The sequence below is a fragment of the Colossoma macropomum genome, unplaced genomic scaffold (genome assembly GCF_904425465.1).
Source record: "Colossoma macropomum unplaced genomic scaffold, Colossoma_macropomum, whole genome shotgun sequence".
NCBI lineage: Eukaryota > Metazoa > Chordata > Actinopteri > Characiformes > Serrasalmidae > Colossoma > Colossoma macropomum.
In genome coordinates, this window is record NW_023494796.1 from 29,011,611 (window position 1) to 29,038,297 (window position 26,687).

A 26,687-nucleotide genomic window follows, 5' to 3' on the forward strand; every position below is an offset into this window, starting at 1 on the left:
TTGTGTTGCTGAGCATTAAATGTTATGTGTGTAAATATGTTTCCCATTTCTGCATGCAAAATGTACAATATGTAAATAATAAAGTAGTTTCAAATACTAGTGATTAGGCAGATGATACATGATGCATGTGTGGTGTTATTTGGGGCGATTCAGCACTCAACAGGTAGAGGTCAATAGACACACAAAGCAAATTCATAAAACCCAGGAAGCAATGCAAGAGTCAAACACAGAAAAACCACAACCCAGAGAAACACGGCTCAGTGAAATATCACAGAGACGCCACAAGGAACAGATATAAACGAAGGTGTATTCACCAACTGGCCGCTTCATTAAGTCCACCTCCTTGTTTCTACACTCATCATCAGCTCCACTGATCATATAGTTTCACTCTGTAGTTCTACAGTTACAGAGTGTAGTCTATCTCATGTCTGCATACTTTGTTACCCTGTTCTTCAATGGTCTGGACCCCCACAGGACCACCACAGAGCGGGTATTATTTGGGTGGTGGGTCGTTCTCAGCAGTGACACTGACATGTTGGTGGTGTGTTAGTGTGTGTTGTGCTGGTACGAGTGGATCAGACACAGCAGTGCTGCTGGAGTTTTTAAACACTGTGTCCACTCACTGTCCACTCTATTAGACACTCCTACCTTGTTGGTCCACCTTGTAGATGTAAAGTCAGAGACGATATCTCATCTGTTGCTGCAGTTTGTGTTGGTCATCTTCTAGTCCCTTATCAGTGGTCACAGGACACTGTTGGCTGGATATTTTTGGTTGGTGGATTATTCTCAGTCCAGCAGTGACACTGAAGTGTAACATAAGCTCAGTAATTATTGGCTGTAAGATGGTGTATATACTAGCTAGTTATATTTGCTAACTTCTTTTGTCGAACCTGAAGTTGGATTCCTCAAATTTTGCTTTCCATCATAAATGGCAGCAGAAAGAAGCTTGAACTCAGGAGAGATGCTGATGATGTCAGTTAGGAATGACATCTAAGCCAGGAACATTTTTAAAGTGTATGTTACTGCTCAGTTAACGAGAACGATATAATGATAGTGAAGTTTCACACAGAACCACTGTATCAGAGGAATGACTGATAGAGAGTGACTGATGGAGAGGAAGGAATCTGCTCCCTGGGGCTTTAAACAATTTGCCCCCTGCAGGTTATGTAATTGTTAGTTTGCCACCTTCAGTCATGATTACTAAGGAGCACTTACCAAAAATTAGTACATGAGAGTAAACATTACAGCGTCTCTCACAGTTACTAATGATGATAACATACTGTTATATTACAGGACCATATTGGTCATAATAACCCACCATTACATGTTTATGTAGCAGGCTTCAAGTAAAGTGTTCTCCGCAAAATAAATAAATATATAAATAAATAATACAACAAAATCATGATCACCCTCTCGAAATTTTTAGTGATAACAAACAATATGTTTAATATGGAATATTAATTAGTGATAATTCTGCAGCTTATTGTAGCCCTAATTCTGTCCATTTGATATGACCATCCAGATGCTTTTGAAGGCCTGATTAAGAAAATCAATTATGTGCATGTAGAAGTTCATAATTTATTAAACCGATGCTAAAAGTTTCTTATGATTGTGACGATGCCTCACCGAACCCCGTGAGGAGTCACCGGGTAGGTTGTGACGGAATGGTATGTGGGATGAAGTTGCAGGTTGAAGATAGGATGACTCTGAGTGGTTCTTTTCAAACTGTTAGTGATTTATTTACAAATGTGAAAACATACAAAAGAAAAACTGTGCAAACGAAAACAAAGGTGGTTAAAATGTTAACCCGACTCGATGGCAGTACAGGTAAGTATATTTAGTCCTAGGCCACAAGGTCATTGAACTACACTCCTGACTAGCTTTACTCAGATTTCCCTCAGCTGCCTCTCAGGCTGAGGTGAGTACTATCGAGCTAGTCCCTCTTACTGAACCTTTCCCATACCTCTTATAGGCTTAGCATCGCTGCTGCATCACCTGAGTTAATCCATTCCACTCCACAGGGGTGTTGCTGTCCTCTCCCATGAGCTAGCATTGGGCCCTCCGGCACACTCATGAGTGAGCTCAGTCTGCTCTGCCTCTCTTTTGCTGACTCTGCTATGAAACAGACAACAGGTGAGTATTACATACACATACTCATATACATACAGTCTTTGCCTCAACACAATGTTTAATCTGCTCTTCTCTGTCAACCATGTGATTTCTCACTGCTGTTGTTGCAAGCATTTGATACAAAAAGAATGTTATTAACAGCTGAAATGTTCTAACGTTTTATTTAACTTGTGTAACAATTTATAAAAAAACCTCCATGAAAATGAATGAGTTATAGGTCAGTCCCGTTTTATAATTACGCTGATTAAACAAATCACTAATAAACACTTATCAATCCTAACTGCTCTTTGAATGAGCTTGTCTGGTCACCTGGGAAAAATCACAGTGTATCTAACCATGAAAAAAGACTTCTGCATTTTGTATAGTGACAGAAAACATGATATCAGACAGAAAATATTGATTCTATGCAGTTTAACTCTGGTCACCGTGGATGTGCATTTGGTGAAACTCCTCTAGCAGATTTGAACAAGTTTAAGGGTCAAATCCTCAAAATGGATCAACAGTCAGATGCTTGGATTGATCGAGTTAAAAACTGTTCAATTCCACCATTAAAGCTTTTCTCATGCGAAAAATGCCGCATTTTCCCTAAGTTTTATAGAGTTTAGGTTCCAGAGAATTCATTTGTTCAAGAACTGTACCTTCATCAACTGCAGCCATTTCCTCTTCTCTATCTTCTCTATCTCAATTAAGAAAAGTGCTAGAATGCATATCTACACTGTTAAAAATGAAGTGTACTGCTGAGCAGGTACATTTTCCTTTCATCAGGGTACAAACAATGTAATTGACCAGGGTCCAGTTGTGAACCTTAAATGAGTTTTTACAGGTCAAAAGTTCATATTTGTACATTTTCATAACCTAATATTTTAAAACAGAACAGTAAAATAAAAAGCCTGGAGACGAGACGGGGTGTGTGGAGTCAGTACAGCTTAGAGAATACCATTTCAGTGGATTATGGTTCAGTTATGTTCCCTGACTAAAGGTACTGAGATGTACCCTTGAAGGTCCCACCCCAGTGACAAGAGGGGCACTGCCCCAGTGACAGTTTAGTACCTTTATTTCTGAGAGTGTATTCAAACAACAACAGATACAGCAGATTAAAGTTGAAAGAATTTAGACTCTTTTTAACCCTCAATGGTGCTTCACCAAAGAATTTAGTGATTTAGTGAAAATGTTCACAGGTTCCATCATTGTTTTTTGCTTTTGAAATCTGAGGGAGTGCTTGGAACTGGAAGCGGCTATTATGTCCGACGTAACAAGCGAAAAGAGAGAGAGTAAATGAAAAATGTCTTTTAGCAGAGAATGTTCACTAGTTTAATCTCTCTACAAGTGTCAAATTTGTTAATTTAATGGTTTTGAAACATGTAAACAATTAGCAATGTAGGTTAAAACAACTGAAAAAGGGACTCTATTGTGACCACTTCTAAATGCAGCAAATAGGTTAGCAGATTTTCTCGAATCTTTTGAATAAAAAACGAGTTTGATTATCTCGTTGCTTACTAATACTTTAGAAAGACCAATTGATAGTGTATCACAGTAAGAAAACCATTCTACCCTGCTCGACTATATTCTACATTAGCTAGCGAAGCTAACGCGGTGAACAACAGTGATGTGTCGTTCACGAACGAGTCGGCTCTTTGAGTCGGCTCTTTCAGGGGAAAGTTAGAGAGCCGACTCGCATTAAGGAGCCCCCTTTTTGGTTAAAAGACAAAAGTTATTTCGCCCCCTCATTATTCCCAGTTCTTATCCGTATTTTCAATACGGACCACCGCTACTTATTCTGATTTTTGACACAAATCTGCCTTTTCTTTTGAATGAAGAGCCGTTTGGGAGCAGAAGGCGTCGACTCTTATTGGTGAGCTGAACCGTCTGCCGCAACACCATCACTAGTAAACACCAATAGCGCCGTGGAGCTTTTAAAAAACCTCCACCTCTTGTGAGAGACCACAAATGGCGTCACGGAGTCCTTCTGCTGAACGTGCAAGAGATGGCGACTTTCTTATAATCACAAAAATACTCGTTTCACTGAAATCAGCGCCGGGAAATGACCCACTGATCCTCACTGAGGAGGCTTATAGAACACAGAACTTCTGCCATCAGCCCTTCATGGACCACGACTAACGGTGAGTAGCTTTCAGAGTAAAAGTAACACAACAGCATCCGGGGCACTTTCATTTGTATGCGCTGTGCATGTAGTGTATGTAGACTTTTTCTTTGTGTGTGCTTGCACTGCAGAAACGAATAAAGAACAGTGAAGTGTGTCAGTGAATGTTTCTGTCGTTGTGCGGATAATAGAAAACGTGTAAATCGTCATCATACAAGACACTCCAGCAGTCCTACGTAGTAAGTTCCGTGCTTACACACAATATCAAACATTAAAACATTATACAATTACTTTACATTAAAGAAGACGATTTTTCACAATGTCTGCATAATTAAATGGTTCAGATGTAAACAAAGTCATCATGCAGAGAGGTTTGAAATGAAATGCTGCGTTCTAGAAGAACGTACCCACCCTGCTGAAAAAAAAAAACATAGAAACCTTTGTGTTCTGTTGGTTTCTGATGGCTTTATAATGTGTTTTGGCTTTTTAATGGGTTAATATCGCGGTGTAAAGGATCCTAATGGTTTAACAGGTGACCAGTGGCTGATTCTAAATGCATTTCATGGTTTCCTAATGGGATCTAAAGGTGTTCTACAGGAAACTAGTGGTGACGAAACACAGTGGTAAACAGGCCATCGTCCCAACTTTTTTTGAATGTGTTGTTGGAATCAAATTCAAAATGGGCATATATATTTTTTTAAAAAACAATAAAATTTCCTAGTTTCAATATTTTGATATGTTGTCTTTGTACTATTTCCAATGAAATATAGGGTTTTAATGATTTGCACGTCATTGCAGTCTGTGTTTATTTTTGAATACACTGCCTGATGCCAGAGACACTGTTTTATAATACTTTACTCTGGCCAAAAGATGTCAAAGATGTAATTATGCAGCAATCTGGAAGAATTTTCCTTTAATATTTCTTTGCATTATTAGCTTATTTTAAGAATGAATGGGACACTTTTAGCAAACGATAAACATGAAGTCACACAGTTAACAGGAAGTCACAAGATTAGGCCAAGACAGCAGTAATTCATCACAGTGTAAACAGACTTTGGTAACAGTGGTGCATACACATTGTCAGGCATAATTTAAGTGTATAATTATAGTTTAATTACATAAATAAGCATAATAATGTGTATTTACTAACGTATTGCCTTCCAAAGAAAAATATCTCCAACTTTACAGGAGAAGGCACAAAATGTTCTTTATTTTTAATGTAAGTTAATGTAAAGAGGTCTTATTTCTATTGGTCCAGGGAAAGACAAATACCACCTACAAACCACCATCTCACCTAAATCACATTGACCAACATGACCACAGATCATTAGATTAGAACAGTTTTAAAGTACTACATTCCTTTAAGCTGAGTATTAAAACAAGCTGAAGTAATTACAGTAGTGCACTTGGTTGCACCATCATCTGTTAGCAAAATTAAATGTCATGCATCACCTCTGTTAGCATCATCTCTTTCCCCAGTGACTGAAAATGGAGTCTGTGATGGCGCTGCTGCTGGCTGCTCTGCTGATTGTTCTTTCTACCTGGATCTGGAGAAAGAGAGGCCTAAATCAGCCTTTGAGCACTCAACACAATGCAGGTGAGTTTTTTTATTTGAATTTATTGTGTTACATCAGAGTAATTAAAATAGTCTTTGAGTAGTTTGCTTATCTGAGTGCCAGTAGCCTACTAAGAAGATCTACACTGATTCGCCAGTATACTCTTCATTAGTACTGCAACCAAAGGAAATCAGGACGATCCCAAGGGCCCTGAAGAGACAGAGACAAAGATTGTACCCTTTTTTGCATGTCGTTTATGGGCTAACTGAAAGATTCTTAACTGAAATGCTTCATTCATTCATTAATAACTAAGTAATAATCTTTTCAATGCTGACTGCAATGCATCTTGCACTCTATCAACCCTTTCTAGTATAAACATTCAGTACTTTAGTTCTGTCATGTTCTATAAGGAAAACAAGAATTTCATGTTTAATTCAATTTTAAATCAAATGAATACTTATCTTCCAAAGAAAAATCAGGTTTTAGAAAAGTGAAGAAAATGTAATGGGGAAAACACTGTTACCTAGTTTTTCCACAGGTAAGGGTGGGTGGGCTATCAAGATGAACTCGAGCTATTAACTGAAAGGAAGCTCATAACAAGTGCAGTTGTCAAATGGAAATTTGTCATATAATAAATCAATAGTGCAACTTCAGTGTTTGTGTTAAGATGTCATGTTCTCTTGACCACTGAAATGTAAAAGTTTAACCTGAAAGAGAAGGTTTAGTAGAAAGTGATCAGGTGTTTGCTATGTACTCTAAGGACACTATTTAGCCTCTACCTCTGTCTTTAAACCTGAGTAAAGTACAAATGAAAAGCAGAATATTACTACAAATTAATTTCATGATATATAGCCTGATAATGGATATGTCTGTGGAGATTTTTAAGCTTTGAATAATGTATTTATCATGTGCAGGTCAAGAACAGTTCATTTTAGAGTTTGCTTCGACAGCCATGACTTGACACTTTGGACAAGGAACAAACATTACAACTACAGCCAGTTGAATACACTATGCTGATATGCAGTCATGTTATGAGTAGCCTTTTGAAAAGTTTGGCATGCTTTAAGGTTCTGCCAAGAGGAATGAGGTCAGGAAAGGGGCCCATGTGTTTTCCCAGATGGCCTTGCATCTACTCTCATTGTCCCCTGTAACTCAAAGGAAAGGGCCCACAAAAGGACGATCGCTGACCAGATGTTACTTGAGTGATTGACCATTCCAGGATCGTATGCTCTGCTTAGCTAATTTTTGTTTTGGCGGATGTGAAATGAAACACCATGTTACATGACAGCTGCAAATGAATTATCTAATTTTATTAAACTGAGCTTGCAGATTAACCTTCATTAAGCCCATCATGGTAATAAGTGTAGAAACCTGTAGAAACTTCTAATTTGCCTACAGCTCGCTCTCATTTTCTAACAGCTGTGCTTAAGAATGGTTCCCTTTCAGTGCAGGGAGCGCTGGATCAGAGTCCTGCCACTCCTTCTGCTGGATGCTCTGTTGTTTTGAATGCAGATCATGGCACCAGTGTAACCGCTCCTACAGTCAACAGCAACAACTTCTATGGCCCATCTGTTTTTAGCTTCAGCACGAATGCTGCCAACACTGGTATGCTATGATTAACCCATTAATGCCTATATCTGAAATTTTACATTTCCTTTGTTCCAGATGCTCTCTGAGCTTTCCTGAGTACACACCTGAAGAAATTTTCAAATTGAGCAAACCATGTGGCTAAAAATGTAATATTTATCACTAACTTATCATACTAAATTTTGTCGTTTGTTCACATGGAACTACTGATTTTTATCAGAAAAAATAGAAAAATCAAATTCGATTATGAATAATAAGTATGAAAATTACATGTAGTCAAAATTTTAAATGGGTACAGTCAGTATAACTACATAATTTCTTCACTTTACACTAATCAGAACAAGCTCTGTGGTATGGAAAATATCACCATCAAAATAAAATGAAAATGTAATATGACGTCAATTTATTTGTATGTTTGCGTTCAAAATTCCCACTCGTATATGCAATGTTGAGCTCTAGTACTAGTATTGACATTTCATTTACACAAAGGTTTAGATGCTTAATGAGTAGTTATATTTAAATTAAAAATGTATTTCCAGAACTGCATATTATTAATGTGATTATGCAATAATTGTGTAAAAATTATAGTTAAAATGTACTTGATAAGTAAAATGGAGATAAAAAAAAATCATGTTTTGAGTATATTGATAAAAATCAGAAGATTAGTGAAATAATGCGTTACTTTTTTTTGTTTTGTTTTGTTTCACAGATTTGACAGAAGCAGACAAATCAAAGAAACAATCAGGTAAACATGGGGCCAGTTTAATCCTTCAAACAAACAAACAACAAATCAGTCTAATGTAAATCATTTGACCCAGTTTTACAAATTCTTAACCACTTCTGTAACTCCTGGAAGTGTACATTTTATGTATAAGTGCAACATCACATATACAATAAAAGTAACCTTTCTCTGTTTGAATCAAACAGAAGCAAGTGTTCTCAAACAAATTCTGGAGACTCACAAAGCCAACCTGAAGGAGAAAATAGAGTATATTTTTGAGGGTAAAAGTGATGTAAAAAATAAGACACGTCTGAAAAAGGTGTACACACAGCTCTTCATCACAGAAGGGGAACTCAAAGAAGTCAACAGTGAACACGAGATACTGAGAATTGACAAAGCTTTCAGGATGCAAAAATGTCAGGACATTCCAATCAAATGTAACGACATCTTCAGTTTACCATGGAAAAATGAAGAGAACAAGGTTGTGCTGACCAAAGGCATTGCTGGCATTGGAAAAACAGTCTCTGTACATAAATTCATTCTTGATTGGATTGAAGGAGAAGCAAACCAGGATATAGACTGCATATTTTTTCTTCCATTCCGAGAGATTAATTTAATTAAACCTGGAGAGTACAGTCTTCATGAGCTACTTCAGGAAATACACCCTGAGCTGGAAGAACTGAAGGAAACAAAAATGTATGAGGCCTGCAAGCTTGCATTCATTTTTGATGGGCTTGATGAATGTCGATTTCCTCTAGATTTCAGTAGTAGCAATGTAAGAAGCATAAAAAAGAAAGCAACTGTGAATGTACTAATTACAAATCTCATTCGAAAAGATTTGCTTCCTTCTGCCCTAATCTGGATCACCTCCCGACCAGCAGCAGCCAATAAAGTCCCTTTACAGTATGTGAGCTTATTCACAGAGGTGCGAGGGTTCACTGATAAACAGAAAGAGGAATACTTCAAAAAGAGAATACCAGGTGAGACTGAAGCCTCTAAAATCATCTCCCATATTAAGACCTCTCGGAGCCTGTACATTATGTGTCACATCCCTGTCTTCTGTTGGATCACTGCTACTGTGCTTCAGGCAATGCTGTTGGAAAACCAGGGAGAAGACATTCCCACCACGCTGACTGAAATGTACATTCACTTTCTGCTCATACAGATGAACATGAAGAACCAAAAATATGACCAGAAAGTCGAGCGAGACTTGAAGAAGCTCCTGCAATCAAACAGAGGAGTAATTTTGAAACTAGCAAAGCTGGCATTTGAGCAACTGAAAAGGGAGAACGTAATGTTCTATGAAGATGATCTGAGGGAGTGTGGTATTGATGTCACAGGAGACTCTGAGTACACCGGAATGTGCACAGAGATCTTCAAGCAGGAAACTATACTTCATGAGGAGAAGGTCTTTTGCTTTATACATCTGAGCATTCAAGAGTTTCTTGCTGCACTTCATGTTTTTTACTGCTACCTGAACAAGGACAGGGATGAGCTGCAGTTTCTGCTTGAGGGTCCAGTTCCTGAAGGCATTACTTTCATTGTGGATTCTCCAAAAAAACTTGTCCTTATATTACCTTCTGATGAAGTCAGTTGACAAAGCTTGGCGGAGTCAGAGAGGATATCTGGATCTTTTCCTGCGTTTTCTGCTGGGCATCACTCTAGACTCCAATCAGAAACTCCTCAAAGGCCTGCTAGAACAAACAGAGGATAGCAAAGAGACTGTCAAGAAATCGATTAGATACATTTCAAAAATACAAAGGAAAGATATATCAGCTGAAGCATCCATCAACCTCCTGTTCTGCTTGCTTGAACTAAAGGACCGCACCTTATTCAAAGAAATCCAAACATACCTTAGTTCAGAGGAAACTCCAGAAACAGAACTCTCACTTTCAGTCTGCTCAGCTTTGGTCTACATAGTTCAGATGTCAGAGGAGATTCTGGATGAGTTCAATCCAAGGACATATAATACATCAAATGCAGGCTGCAGGAGGCTGGTCCCAGCAGTGAGATGCTGCAGAAAAGCTCTGTGAGTGATTATACATAAATTCAGAAGACGAATATTGAAATTATAAAAATATAACAGGGTTGTTTTCCAGACAGGGATTAAGCCTAGCCCAGGACTACCCAGCATTCTGAATTCTACATTCAAAGTAACTATTTCTAATTTCTTTCAGGGAAAATGGACAAAAAGCATTTAAGCAATAATTTTAAATTCAGCTTTCTACATGCTTAAAAACAGTTCTTTAAGGGTTCTTTATTAATAAAAATTGTTATGTATAGAACCATGACAACTCACAATCATTTGCATGCTTAAATGAGTCTTGTCTATAATGGAAAATATGCTGTACATGCTTCTTTAAAAAATATTCTACATGGCATTGCAAGGGTTCTGTGACTGTTACAAGTCTTATGACCTTTTTTTTTGCTTAGAGTGTAGCAAATTTGCAAAAAAGTTATGGCATTGCATACTCCTTGACTGTGCATGTATGAATGTGCTTCACAACATTTATGAACACTTTTATGATAATATGCATAAATGCATTGCTGTTACCTATCAGGTTTAATAGCTGTGGACTCACTGAACAGTGCTGTGAGACTGTGGCTTCAGCCCTGCAGTTACCAAATTCCCCCCTTCGAGAGCTGGACCTCAGTAACAACTCACAGATGGATGCAGGAGCAAAGCTGCTTTCTGAAGGATTAATGAGCCCACAGTGTAAGCTGGAGAATTTAAGGTTAGCACATAGAACTCTAGATTCCTATTTGTGAAGAATGTCTGTGAATGTGTTGATGTTTTAACCAAATCAATTATTTTGTAAAGAACAAAACATAATATTGACAACAAGTATTTAAAATGGGCACTACTGTATGAATTCAGAATTCTTGAGAGTGTTGTCTGCCTCCACCCTCTCCTCCCCAGACTCAAAGCTCACATGGTTTGCCAGGTTGAGGACATTGAACTTACACAAATGAGTGCAAGACGAGCACAACATGCAAACTTAGTGCTATGCTAAATGAGCGCTATGCTGTAAGTTGATCAGCTAATATATACGTTTGTAATGTTTTTGTAACTCTGTTAATGTTAGCTAGATGCATGGCTGGCTATATACAATAGCCAAGGCTAAACCTGTTTTTGTGAATGCAAAACCTCGCTGCTCCAAAAATACTCGCTGCCTTGAACAAAACTGAAGTCAGCTTCTTATTTGAATTTTCCGGGTCCACCTTAAAAAGTGCAGCAGTTACATTGTGGCACATTAGCCTCTTCACCAGCTTCTTGTTTGAATTTTCCTATTCCACCTTAAAGGAGCACGATACTATTCTGGAGAATGATTGTGGAAATTTGAACTCAACAGCAAAACAAATACACCCCTCTCTTCAGTGCTCCTTCAGAAACCCCACCCCAAGACTTGTGGACGTGTGCTGTCAAGGCCAACACGCCTTTTTAGATCTTTGTGGCCATAAAGCCCTTCACAAATGTTGTACACACAAATACTATGACAACATTAGAGTGAACAGTGACACAGCAATTAATGTAACTAACATAGTCGTAGTGGGTTAGCAAACTGTCATTACAGTTGGTCCTATGAAGCTAACCAGTTGCTATCACAAACATTTTCAAACTAGACAAAACAGTACTGACCTATCAATTCTGTGAAACAGCAAAAAATGAGTTAGTGTTACCCACCTGTCCAGCATGAGCAGCCTCCTCATCCTTTTCCTTGCAATTCAATTCTGAATGAAGCTGAAGTCAGCTTCTTTTTTGCCAGCAAAACAAAAAGTGGGAAGGGCCGACATGTCAGGTTCAGACAGAATTCAGACGTTCTCAGACCATGCTTTGGACAGGCTAGTTAACCACAGCCTCTACCTTGTGGTCATCCATGATCACCCCAGAGGCACTAATAACATAACCCAGGAAAGATGCAGTTTGTAAGTGGAATTTGCATTTGTCTCCTTTCACATACAATTGATTTATCCAGGAGCTTGCAAAGTACCTGGTGAACGTGCTTAATGTGGGTTTCCAAATCAGGGGAATAAGCTAGAATATCATCTATGTATGCAATGACGAACTTCCCAGTCATGTCCCATAGGACGTCACATGTTAAAACTTTAGTCAGTGTTCTCAGAGCCTTAGGTAGTGCCATAAAAGGACAGAATTGGCTTTCTCAGGGACTCCGATCCTATGGTAAATACCTTAGTGTCGTAAAAAGAGTGTTTTTGTTCCAAATTGCACGCATGCTAAAATTCACTGTAGATTCACTGCAGGGCAGAGCACATGTATATTAGCAGGCCCACTGATGAATGAGGAATCTAAACATTTTGCTCTGGAAAAGCATCCTAAGCCTGAGGACAGGTAAACTTAAACCTGGACTCCACCTCAACATAGCACATAGAATAAGTGACAGATCTACTTTGTCATCTTACATGCTTCTTATAACATTTTCGTCCTTTATATCTCGATGACAAAAAGGACGAATGCTCCAATGTAGAACACCAGAAGTCCATTACTCTAGCGGTGTTTCTTGATCAGGTTGCATCTGGTAGAATGGGCCTTTGACGAAACCAACAAAACCGACATTGTTTCATCCATTTTAGTATTGTGAGTTTCTTAAACACTGCCTTGATTTTCCTGGACAGCAATTATATAGATGAATTAAATGATTCTGGACTTCACACTACAAATTGTATGCGGGACCCCTATCTTTCCCTGTCTAAACCAAGGGGTCCAAAAGACTAACAAGAAGTGAGGAGTGCTAGCTGCACTTTTTGAAGTAAAGGGTGTGCTGAACCTGTATTTGGCCCCCAGCCAGCTTAAATGCTGACAGTTCTGACCAGGGCTCTTCTTGTTAGTCATCCGCATTAACCCTTTTTTCTGGTGGTAATGCTACTTTGCAAAGTGAAGCAAGTTTTCCCCTTCACATAGTACTGCTGCATTAGCAACTAGAACTTTTCCAGCCTTTCCCATTTATCTAATGAAACAACTGTGTGATTCTTAATCATGATCCACTGTCCTGACTCCACCATTGACTAAATCAAATCTGGATTTTCTTTTGAAACTTCACAAATACCCAAAGCAATGTGGTATATTAGCTTTACACAACCATATTCACCAAAAGCACTCTTATGATTCTCACCAAGATTATAATTAGGGATTAGTAATCTGACCAAAATGAAGATGCCTTTGCATCCTGGTTTATACAGATTTCCTTTCATGTGCACCCTTTAGTGATCATTACTGATAGGTTTGTATGCAATACAAACTTAGTATTGTCAAACTTCCTGACCCTTGCAGGACTATGTTAGTATCTACACACAAAAATGCACCGATGCATAATTATATTGCTGTTTTACCAAAATCAATATTCTTCCTTCATGGAGATTCCCAAAACTCTTGAATTAATATTCACCGGTACAAAAACATTAAAATACCAACTACTCTAATTAGTCACCATTATTCATCTCAGCTCATATGTTATGTGTATTATTACAAAACTTCCAAACTCAACCAATTTAGAAATAGTGTGCTGCTGTTAATCCACACAATTTCCCACTGTTATTTTTAGACATTTTTTCTTTTTTTTTCTGATATCCAACCAGCAGTGGTCCTTATCAATTTTAACCAGACTAGCCATAGTGAGGCTAGTACTATTGTCAAATCTACACTGTGTGCTAATGTTAAGCTTATCAGAATCTTACTCACTCACTGAGCTTGCCCCAAACCTCCACTGTAAAATAAGTTAGCAGTTTGCTCACACTGTCCTGGACCTATGTTTAAACAAAACCAAACATCTATAACAGACATTAGTTATTGTATTAACATCTCAACAATTAAGGTTATCTGTTCATCCTGATTCTGTCACAGACATTAACAGCTAGGGGAAACAGTTGATTCGCTTGACCACTTTTAACTAACTAGCATTAATTAGTGAACAAACCCCATCTTGAGAATCAGACATTACAGTCATCATTAATGACAAGGATTAGAGATCCAAATTCTTTTGAAGGCAAATTAGAAACTTTTAGAAACTGTGAGAGCAGAGCCAAGTGCCCCTATTTTGGACATCAGTTACACACAAGCTTGTACATGAGCTCAGCCAGTGGCATGCCCATGGTCCTGCGGTCATAAAACCATAAGGGCACCCCAACCCAACCCAGTTCAGCAGCAACAGCAAAGGACTGAACTTTTAAACATGGTGGAAAAATTTTTAAATAGTTGGTTTATGATGACTCACAGTAGTATTTACATACAACATATTGTCCTGCTCATGTACTATTGGCTATAAATACACTCCCACAGCAGCTATCATTATTTTAATCGATCCTCCTCTATGGGAATGGCAGAAGACTGAGTTGCTCTCTGGATTAGCTTTAACAGTTTACCTGCCACTTTGGGGAAAGTAACCTCATTCCTGGATCATTCTAAATGCCAAGTTTGAACTCTTCTGCCAGGCAATCTACTTGCTCTGGTCCGGCAGGTGGGAACACCATTCTTCTAAAAAGTTTTGATGATGGTGATGAAAAGCACTGTCTAACATGTTGGTCACAGATCTCCCACAGGTGTTCAACTGAGTTGAGATCTGGTGACTGCCAATGCAGAGCATATGATTTACATGATTCCTACTCACCAAACCATTCTCTCCTGAGTGAAAGGGAGAACTGTCATTCTGAAAATGATCACTTCCATCATGATAAAAATGTTTTATCATAGGATGAAGGTGATCAGTCAGAATAACTTTGCATTGATTTGCAGTAAATGTTCCCTCTAAGGAATAGTGAGCTGTCCACTTCACTGCAGAGATCAAGCATTTACGCATACACAGTTCTCTTGATGTACACTGCACATGCACTCACTGACTTATGGAGAATATCAAAGGATAACTCACCTAACCGTATCACATTTTCCCCACATATCTGTAGACCAGTGTCTGTAGGTTTTGTTACACTTGACTCTTAAACTTCACTTTTCTTTGTAATGAGGGTTTTCTGCACTGCAACCCTACTATAATGTCCACCTTTATGAAATTGTGTTCTTGCTGACAGTCTGATCATGTCCTGCATTGAGATTTTCAGAAGTAGCTGCTCTTCTGTTTTTCCTAATGCACAATTATCATTGTCATGTGCACTCTTGACCACAATTTACAACACTATTCACAGACCTAAATATCACTTCAGTCACTGTCATTAGTGAAACACCTGTCTGCTCATGTCCCAGTAATTAACCCTCAGACTGACCTAGATCTTTTCCTCTTGCCATCTTACCCTGAAATCAAAGTCAACTGAGCTTGCTTCATATTATTATTATTATTATTATTATTATTAAATTGCATCCTAGGATTTGTGCTTATGATTCTCTTATTTAGTCAGGTTTTTCCTTTAATTTGCCACCCAGTTGTATCTTGTGTTTGAGTTTCTCAAATGAACTAATATGACTTTTGGATTTTGTTATCTTTAAAGCTTGGCGAGTTGCCATTTCAGCACAGAACACTGTGAAGTTATTGCATTGGCTGTAAACTCTGCCTCTTCAACCCTGAGAGAACTAGATCTGAGCTATAATGACCTGCAGGATTCAGGAGTGAAGCTTCTCTGTGATGGATTTAAAACCTCTGACTGTAAACTTGAGAAATTAAGGTGACTTTTAGTTTGACTACAAATAAAGCATTTAAAAATTTGGAGCATATTTGAAACAATCCTTTCCGTCCTTATTCATCAAAGTTGTGTGTGTATGGTCAATTTGATCATAGAATCAGAATACAAAACTATTTTGTAAAACAGGAGTGCTACATTTTAACAGCATGAAAAACTCTTGGTTTTTGGTAAATTGCCAAAATGAATACCAGTACCATCAATAATATCAGTAATTATAGAAATAGAAGATGATAAGAATTGCATACACAAGAATCCTTATACTAAAATTGGAGGTAATTCATTTTCAGTGTTGTCAACTTGTAATTTGTAAATGAAAACTGCAGATTCAGATATTTATTACCTTAGTCCTTCAGTTAATTAGTATTTATAAAAAACATCAGATTTAGAACTCATAGAATACCTTAAATGTTGTGCATGCTCATAGAGGAGTACAACTTTGATGAATAACGATCAATGTCATAGCAGTGGAGTAATGACATTTATGTTTTACTGTAATGTTGCCACACAGATTGGGCTGGTGTAAACTGTCTGCAGACAGCTGTGAGATGCTGACTTCAGTATTTAGCTCCAGTTCACCACTGACAGAGTTGGACCTGAGTAACAATGACCTGCAGGATTCAGGAGTGAAGTTCCTCTCTGCTGGACTGGAGAGTCCAAGCTGTAAACTGGAGGTACTGAGGTGAGTAATGAAATAATATACAACCGCAATTCCAAAAAAGTTGCGACGCTGTGTAAAATGTAATTAAATATAAATAAAATCAGAATGTAATGATTTGCAAACCTCATAGACCCATATTTTATTCACAATAGAACACAGAACACACATCAGATTTTGAAAGTGAGACATTTTACTATTTCATGAAAAACATTAACTCATTTAGAACTTGATGGCAGCAACGCATCTTAGAAAAGTTGGGATGGGGCAACAAAAGGCTGGAAAAATAAGTGGTACTAATAAAAAAACAGCTGGAGGAGCAATTTGCAACTAACTCAAATGACTGGGTATCAAAAAGAGCATTTTAGAGAGGCAGAGTCTCTCAGAAGCAAAGATGGGCAGAGGTTCAGCAATCTGCAAAAAACTACATCTAAAAATTGTGGAACAATTTCAGAAAAATGTTCCTCAACGTAAAATTGCAAAGACTTTGGGTATCTCACCATGTACAGTACAGAAATCCCTGTACCCAAGGGACAAGGCCGACAGTCAATATTGAATGCTTGTGATCTTCGGGCTCTCAGGCAGCATTGCATTAAAAACAGGCATGATTCTGTACTGAAAATCACTGCATGGGATCCAGAAATGCCGCCAACTTCTCTGGGCCAACACTCATTTAAGATGGACTGAGGCAAAGTGAAAAAGTGTCCTGTGATCAGATTAATCAAAATTTGAAATACTTTTAGGAAATAATGGACACTGCACAACATTCCTCTCCCAAAACTTCAGCAATTGTTCTCTTCAATTCCCAGACATTTACAGACTGTTGCTAAAAGAAGAGGTGATGCTACACAATGATAGACATGGCCCTGTCTCAACCTTTTTTAAGATGCGTTGCTGCCATCATTTTCTAAATAAGTTAATGTTTTTTCACGAAATGGTAAAATGTCTCACATTCAACATCTGATATATATTCTGTGTTCTATTGTGAATAAAATGTGGGTCTAGGAGATTTGCAAATCATTGCATTCTATTTCTTTACATTTATTTACATTTTACACAGTGTCTCATACAAGGTACTGAATGGCACAACTGTCTAAGCATTAGCCTCATCTTCAAGAGATTGCGAGTTTCATTACCTATGGCCTGAAGTCCAGACCAAGTATAACTGTCTTTGCTCTTTCTGGATGGGTGGAATGGCCCTCCCCCCAACAGTAAACAGTAGGGGTGTTAAAAATTCTATATATACACACTCACTGAGAGCACTTTATCAGGAATACCTTCTTGTTTCTACACTCATTGTCCATTTTATCAGCTCCACTTACCATGGAGGTGCACAATTACAGACTGTAGTCCATCTGTTTCTCTGCATACTTTGTTAGCCACCTTCACCCTGTTTTTCAAAGGTCAGGCCCCCCCAGGACCACTACAGAGCAGGTGTCTTTGCTGTGTCTGATCCACTTGTACCAGCACAGCACACACACTGCTCTAGTGTCCATCCTTGTTCCTATCTGGACCATTATGTGAACTAGCATCTGCAACATCCTCTGTGACACGATTGCTACCCCCTTTTTGTTTACTAATTTGATTGACCACAATCACAGTAATTAAAGCTCATACACTCTTCTTATTGTGTATTTTTTAAAATACAAAGTATTTTTGTTTCTTATGGCTTCTCTCTGTCTTCAATACTGAATTCAGACCCAGGAATGTAAAGAGTACTGAAAAACCCTACTTAAGTACAAGTACTGTCACTGTAGTGATAATGTACTCAGGTACAAGTAAAAGTATTAGTAAATAAAATTACTCAAGTAAGAGTAAATGAGTAGTTTGTTAAAAAACTACTTAAGTTACTTTTTCGTATTTTCACTGTCACAACCTGAATATATTTCTGAGCTGACTCTGCTACATCATTGGAAATAATCTGCATAAAAAAGACACCTGTTAACTAAAGTAGCTGACAGACACTGTAATAAAATATACGCAACAGACTTCAAGTTTAATAAATAGAAGCATCATAAAGAAAGAAGAAAACACGGCACCTGTTTAGCTCGGATCAGCTAGCTTGGCTACTGGAGTCGAGTTGTGAGAGCGGAGATCACAGGTTTCGTGTTTGGCCACTGATAATAAAGCCGTTTTCTTTAGTTCGTGTGAAAATGAACTCATATGACCATTTGGATGCGGTCTGTTGCTTGTGTGTGCTGATTCAGTTCTCCTCTGTCCTTCTCCACTAAACTGGACATCTCTGCAGTGTTTTTCTTGCTGGAGCTGCTGTTTGTTGATTGGTGAATCTTTTCTGTGCTTCATTTTTATTGGTTTAAGAACTGATATGCTGATAATTTATTTTTACTCTGTAACATTATGAAAAGCAGCAGAGTAAAAGTATTTCATTAAATATTAACTCAAGGAAGAGTAAAAGTACTATGATTTCATTCTACTCCAAAAAGTACCATCATAGGGAAAATTGTACTCAATAACAGTAACGAGAGTAAATGTAATTCATTACTTACACCTCTGTTCAAACCAGAGAGTATTATGCCTAAGCTCACCTAAAGTCATACACATGATGTACCCTGTTCTGTGCTTATAGAATCTGCATAGCTAGTGATACTCAGGAATATTGATCATGTTGTATCATCCTTGGTTTTTAAAGGTTGTGTGGGTGTCTAGTCACAGAGGAAGGCTGTTCATATCTGGCTTCAGCTCTTACTTCAAAAACCTCTTTCCTGAGAGATTTGGATCTGAGCTATAACCACCCAGGTGAATTGGGGATAAAACTGCTCACTGACAAACGGGAGGATCCACAGTGTAGATTGGAGAAACTGAAGTAGGTTTCAGAATCTTTTTGTATTTGTAGGTATTAAACTTAAATCGTGCTGAAAGAACACATTCAGTTCCCTTTAAGATATTGAAGATGTCTGTAATTATTGCATTTTTGTTAATACATACAAACAAATTGTCAAATGTTAATGATATTGTAAAGACTGGCATTATGCTATTTGGAGATTCTATAATCTAGTACAGAATGTGAAAAATATTCTGGGTAAAAAAATACATGATTAACTTTTGTATCTGTTTGTTTCCTTTAGTATGCATAGAGGCAGACAGTGTAGGATCAAATCAGGTCCAAGAAAATGTAGGTTTTCATTTTTCTTGTGCACACTCACTCATTTTGTTTCTTTGCTGTACACTCTTAAAAAAGTTATTCATGTTCTTTAGGAAAGACAGTGGTTCTGTATAGTACCATAAACCCTCAAAGAAATGTTTGCATACTTAAATACTTCTTTGCAAGCACCAAAAATTTCTATTGCTACAAGCTTGGCATCATAACAGTAGAGCAACCCTTTTTGGTGCAGTTCTATATAGAACCATATACAGAACATTCTCCATCGGTCTGAAGAACCATTTCACTATACAAAGAACCTTTAAGCACCCACATTTATCAGTCTGAGGGCACTATTTGCACATTGCACTATTTACAATTGCTTTCTGTGCTTTGCATCAATTACATTGTAGCCCAGGACTAAATGGCATCGTAAGCCCTGCAGTCCTCTTTAGTGACATCAAGAATATGCAGATCTATAGGGCAAAAGACCTTGAGGGTAATTGCTTTAAATGCTTGTATTTTTTTGTATTTTTTTACACATCTGAGTATCTTCCTTTCCCCATGTTGGTCAGACAGCTGAAATCATCATGAAAAGCTTTAATATTCTTTTTCAATTCTTACTCAGTCTTCATTATCATACTTTGGGATTTATTATCAGTAGTAAGTCAGTTTAGTAAGTTGAGTAGCGTTCTTTCATTTAATGTAGCAGGCCAGCAGAACAAAATACAGTGCCTTCCATAAAGTTTGGGACAAAGGTATATTTTTTTTGTCTTTGTACACCAGTTTTAAATTTGTACTCAAACAATTCACATGTGGCTAACATGAACATTCTCAGAGGTTAATAAAGAATATTTCTTCAGCATATGAAAGTCATGCTCAATAGGATTCAGATCAAGTGACTGACTTAGCCAGCTAAAACTGTTTTTCAATGTTTCCTTTGTTGCTTTTGCAGTATGTTTGGGATCATTATCATGCTGTAGGATGAAGTACCGTACAAAGAGTTTGGAGGCTTTTTCCAGAATATGAGCTGATAAGATATTTCCATAAACTTCAAATTCATTTTTCTACTGCCATTAGCTGTTACATCATCAATGAAAATGAGTGAGCCAGTACCTGTGGCAGCCACACAGGCTCAGGCCATAACACTCCCACCATCATGTTTTACAAATGAGGGGGTATGCTTTGGATCGAGCTTTTTTTTCACCTCCACACTTGCTCTTGTCAGTACCCTGATACAAGTTAATCTTGGTCTGATCTGTTAGCATGACCTTTTTCAGGAAGTCTGCAGGCTCTTGTAAGTACTTTTTCACAAAACAAAATCTGACCATCTTGTTTTTGTGGCTAAGTAGTGGTTTGCATCTTGCAGTGTAGCCTTTGTATTTCTGTTCATGAAGTCTTCTATTGACAGTAGTTACTGACAAATCCACACCTGCCTCCTGAAAAGTGTTTCTGATCTGTCTGACAGTATGTTTATGGGGATTTTTCTGCATTTCTGTTGAGAATTCTTCTGTCATCAGCTGTGGAGCTCTTCATTACCTTACTAGTCCCTTTATGCTTACTAAGGTCACTAATTCTTTTTTTCTTTTTAATGATGTTCCAAAAAGTTGAAATTGTGAAAAGCCTACAGTTAGGCTGATGTCTCTTACTGTTTAATGGTTGTTTCTCAAACTTATAAGTTTCTTTGACTTTCATTGGCACAGCGACGGTCCTCATGTTGACAAACAGCAAAAGCAGACTCCAAAGTTGCTAAAGGTGAAAGCCTAAAATCAAGGTAGATCCTGAAAATGCTATTCTACTTAAACTAAATTCAACTTAATTAAACACATCTGAGTAATCACACATACCAGTGAAGCCCCAATGTCCCAAACGTGGTGTCTTGAAATTGTGGGCTGGGGGTAGTGCTGTCATTTCTACGTGTTAAGACTAGAATGTATAAAAATACATTTTATTAAAATATGAGAATGTGCACTTTATCCACATGCGAACTGTTTGATCACAAGTATAAAATATTTGGAGTACAGAGGAAAACAAAAAAACGTAATGCCTTTTTGCCAGACATTACAGATGGCATTGTATGTTGGAAATAATAAATGAAAGTTGTACAAACACCTCTTTTGTCACATCCTTTCTCTTTGCAGATGCCTGTGAAGTCACTTTAGACCCAAATACAGCACACCAAAATCTTCGTCTATCAGAGGGAAACCAAACAGCAACTCGTGTGTTAGAACTACAGGGTTATGAGTTACATCCAGAAAGATTCCGTCAGCGTATTTATGTGTTGTGTAGAGAAAGCTTGTCTGATCGCTGTTATTGGGAGGCTCAGTTTAGCGAAGATTTGACAGGCGTGGCACTGACGTATAAAGGAATTCAGAGAGATGGAAGGGGTGATGACAGTACATTTGGAAGCAATGGAATGTCCTGGCAGTTGGAATGTTCTGGTAGCGGGTCTACTTACTATGCATCTCACAATAACAATAGAACTGAGATTTCTGCCCCTTCCATTTACTCAAACAGAGTAGGAGTATATCTGGACTGGCCAGCCGGCATTCTGTCCTTCTACAGCGTCTCCTTGGACACACACGCACTGACCCACATACACACTTTCTACGCTAAGTTCACTGAACCCCTATATGCAGGGTTTACTTTTGGGAATGTTGGCTCAGTAATATCTTTGTGTTAAGAAGCAGGAAAACTAATATTTAGCATTTAAATATCTTACTGATATGCCCACTATAACCAATTAATGGTAATATAATATAACATAGCCAATTACTGCTGCAATATTTATAAGTAATTTCATTGAATTATTTTTGCTGGGCTGTCGGTTTTGGGTCTTACTAAAACAATGACCTAATAGGTGAAATAACACAGGCATGACTTCTATTTGAGCTAGCTGTGCCTTCAGCTGGAATTTTTCCTTGTGCTATGTAAGCAGCTTTATTTAGCTGTACATGCACCAGAATATGAACTGGAATAATATTTTGTGTTTTGGTGGTTATTTTTATGGAGTAAGATTACTGTTAAAAAAGGTACAAAAACATATTCATTGTACACAGAGGTTTGTTTTCATACATTCACACACAGATTAAATCACGCATAAAAATATTATGTCATAATGGTGTGTGTGTTTTGGAAGAATACAATTTTAAAATCTATACAAAATCTATACTGTACCCTCCACAAATATTGGCACCCCTGGTAATCATGAGCAAAATGAGCTGTTCACTTATCCTTTTGATCTTTCATTAAAATATCTAACATTTATTTAATGATGATTGAAAAAAAAAAAACAAGTCTTTTTTTTTCTTAAATCTGTGTGCCTCAATTATCAATAGAGTCTGGCTGCAGACATGCACTCTCAACCAGATGCAGTCTCAGCCCCAGTGATGTCATGTGCACATACACTCTCTGCCACAATTTCATCACTTAATCCATTTTTCGTCCATAACATGGCTAGAGAGTTACATTTAATGTACCCCCCTGTTGAAAAAAAGCAAAGAACCCATTTAAAGTGTTGTTGGTTCCTGGTGGTTTTCAGTAGTTGCTAATGGTATTCTGTGTTTTCCTGATGGGTTGATATCACAGTGTAAAGGATTCTGATTGTTTAGTCAGGTGTTTTGGGACTGATTCCACATACATTTGATTGTTTCCTAATGGCCTCTAACGGTAACCATCAAGCCAGTTCCCATTAGGATGCAAAACCATCAGGTTGTGACAACGTACTGTTTTGGTGCCCACAATGTTGTCTGCTTGGTACTCTCTACACTGTCACAACGTTGAAATAAGTGTAATTCCTCAGAAAGTTATGACAACGTTGTTTGACAACTTTCTAGGAGGTTGTGACGACGTTGACGACACAGCAAAATTAATCGATACTACGTTGACTATGTTGTCACAACCTCCTAGAATCATTAAAAAGTTCTATTTTAATCAATATTACAGTTTTGATAACCGGTTCTAATCACCTTCAGTATGGCTTTCATTAGTTTCAGTAGCCTTTTTGTTTTTTCTGTGAATAGACCTGACATTTATGTCTTATCGTCGTGGCAGGTTTTATTTCGAAAGTTTCCATGTTTAATTACCTTATTATCAGTATGGCAACATTAATATACATTCAGTGTAACTGTTGTTGTTTTTCTTCATAAAACCGACAAAAACACTGTCGTGGCAAAGCGTGCACTGATGTCATCAATAGGCTGGCGGTGCATGTCAGGCTGAGAGTGCCTGTCTGCAGCCAGACCCTTCTCTCAATTATCGGCACCCCAAAATATTCTTAAGAGTGAAATCTAAGTGGAGCATATTCCCATTTATATTTTATGTTTTTTAAGTTCACCTGAGCGATTAGGGATATATAAATGATCCGCCAAGATGTCCTGATTCACTAGGGAATATATACAAGATGAAAATTCTCTCAGTCATACATTGTTATGAGACAGATGAGGTACCAGAAGAAAGCTTCTGCCGTCAAGGACCAACAAACTGAAGCTCCTACAGTTTGCCAGACATTACTGGAACCTTCAGTGGGACTGTGTTCTGTAAGACCAAAATAGAGGATTTTGGCAACAAACACCAGAGATGAGTTTCACGTAGTTACTAAGACAGCCATGCAGTAAGTACCTCATCCCAGTATAGTGCTGGATCTGTGATGTTGTGGGGCTGTTTTTCTTTTAAAGGCCTTGGACAAATTATTCAGATACATGGTATCACAGACTTTACCAAGAACCAGCAGATATTAAATCGAAACCTGACTTCCTCAGCCAGGAAGCTTAAACTGGGCCATAGTTTGGATCTTCCAGCAGGACAATGATTCAAAACATGCCTCAAAATCAATACAAAAATGGTTTTGCCTTGGCCACCCCTGATCTAAACCTCATAGAATGCCTGTGGGCTGAGCTCAAGAGGAGAGTCCACAGGTTAAGGAGAGGTTCTGTATGGAGGAACGGTCTCAGATGATTTTATATGTGTTCTCCAGTATCATTAAGTATTATAGGACAAGATTTTAATCTTCAATCATTGTACTTCAAGAAATGTTTTTGTTAATATTTGGAATGAAAGATCAAAAGGATAAATCCATACAGTATGTTTTTACAGCCTGTTTCCCTCATGTTTCCCAGCAGTGCCAGTATTTGTGGAGGGCACTGTATAAAGATTTACACATACAACTTCAACTATTACAGGTATGAGCTCTTAGTTATGAATATGGATCGAAAAGCAAGAAATGACATACTAGCCTGATGATTTTTCATTTGTCTTTAAAGGGAACCTATTATGCTCATTTTCAATGTTCATTATTTTCTTTTTCACTGGACACTATTCAAAAATATATTCAATGTTTATGACTCCAAATGACCAAAAAAAAATCTTTTTTTTCTCCTTTCTTTTTCTTTTTTCCCACCACATTTGTAGATCCTTGGTAATGTACTTGTATATTTTTGTGTTATGTGTTGTGTAGTGCATCCCTTGGTCTATATGTACTCAATAAAAAAAATAAAAAATCAAAAGACTGTCGAAAATACATCATTGGGGTCAAAGGCCAAATCAAACTAGAATAGATTTACAGGCTCCAGTGCTCCAAAAACACATTGTTGTATTCATACTGTACATCTATATTCTCCCTCTGTCTGAAATACTCTATTTGAGCTTCTATGTCTTTAAGTCCTTCTTCCAGCACCATGTGTGCTCTGATTGGTCAATTCGACCACTCTGTTCTGTTCTGTTCTGTTTGCTAAATCACTAGAGCAGTTGAAAGGGGTTTCGTCATCCTGCCGAGCACACTGTAAAGTGTTTTGAGGGAACAGTGGAGGGAACCATCGTAAAAATGAATTTCAACCCTGACTTGTTTGTTGTTCTACCTTTGGCAGAGCATACAATGGAGAATCTTTTTTTTTTTAATTTTGGGTTTTTTTTTTCTAAAGGTAGGCCATCAATAAAGGCAAACTGTAAAATACTATGATGTTGACTTGGGTCAAAGTCCGTAACGCAGCTTTATTTTTAATTTGCTGAAAATGGCGACAAACACGGTGAGAAGGAACAGCCTTTCCAGCGCTAACAGCTAAAAACACAGCCCTCTGCTCTACTCCAGAAAACCCACCACTCCACCCACATTCAGGCCCCTGAAAAGTCTTTGTGTGAATGAAACTAAAGTAGATCAATAAAGACATTTCTTCTCTTTGAAAAACTGAACTACTTTCTGCCAATTTTGGACCTCGAGTTAGACCAACAAAAGTGGTTTCGGTGGGAGAGAGTTTCTCCTTCTGGCGTGTACGTTAGACTTCATGACTTTGCAGACCTTAACATGCACAAAAAGGTACAGAACACATTAAAGGAAAGGGAAAACCAGAAACGCATGATAGGTCCCCATTAAAGATGTTAAATTATGAGAAAGGGAAAATTTTATAATAAATATAATTTCATTGGTACCAAACCTTTCTTTCTCGCTTTCGAGAATGAACTTGATTAATACGTGGTCACTGGACACTATTCAAAAATATATTCAACGTTTATGACTCCAAATGACTAAAAAATGTTTTCTTTTTTTTTTCTCCTTTCTTTTTCTTTTTTCCCACCACATTTGTAGACCCTTGGTAATGTACTTGTATATTGTTGGGTTATGTGTTGTGTAGTGCATCTTTTGGTCTATATGTACTCAATAAAAAAAAAAAAATCAAAATACATCATTGGGATCAAAGGCCAAATCATTGACAGTTTTTTTTTTAATGGAGTGCAAATGCTATGAATACAGAAATGTCAAGATAATATACAGAATGTACAAAAAGCGCTACAACACATTAAGCAGTGTGCTTGTACTCATTGTTTTAACTGCCTTTTTTGTTTGTTTTTGGAGTGGATAATAGAATTTGTGTTATTTACTTTTATAACATAAAAGTTAAATAATATTTTCTAATTTTGTTAATTACAGCGGTTACAGTGCCAAAACAGGTGGAGAAGAGTTTCTGGGTATACATCACTACATGAAGAGTTGACCGTGACATTCTTTTTAAACTTAACAGGAAATTGGTTTACTGAATAACATCTATGTATAATTTTACAAGCAACTTCCTTAATTTTATTTTATTTTTTTGCTAACAGGCATTTAGAAAATAAAGCCTATATGTTTTTCCAATCAAGGTTATTTATAGCTAATTCCAGTATATGGCCACATAAAGTTTAGAAATGACATCTCTCTGAAA

The 26,687-nt window shown here is 37.6% G+C and overlaps 1 protein-coding gene across 1 annotated transcript; it reads left to right on the top strand.

Annotated features, from left to right (window-relative positions):
• The first annotated feature begins 3,435 nt into the window (after window positions 1–3,435).
• LOC118816715 (NACHT, LRR and PYD domains-containing protein 3-like) lies at window positions 3,436–26,057 on the top strand. Its single transcript, XM_036583256.1, is given in 12 exon segments — window positions 3,436–4,250; window positions 5,711–5,828; window positions 7,186–7,392; window positions 8,084–8,119; window positions 8,302–9,623; window positions 9,625–10,124; window positions 10,657–10,830; window positions 15,548–15,721; window positions 16,248–16,418; window positions 19,045–19,218; window positions 19,481–19,527; window positions 21,636–26,057. Coding segments are annotated over 11 exon segments (3,456 nt in total). The 5' UTR covers window positions 3,436–4,250; window positions 5,711–5,719; the 3' UTR covers window positions 22,178–26,057.
• The last annotated feature ends 630 nt before the right edge of the window (window positions 26,058–26,687 follow it).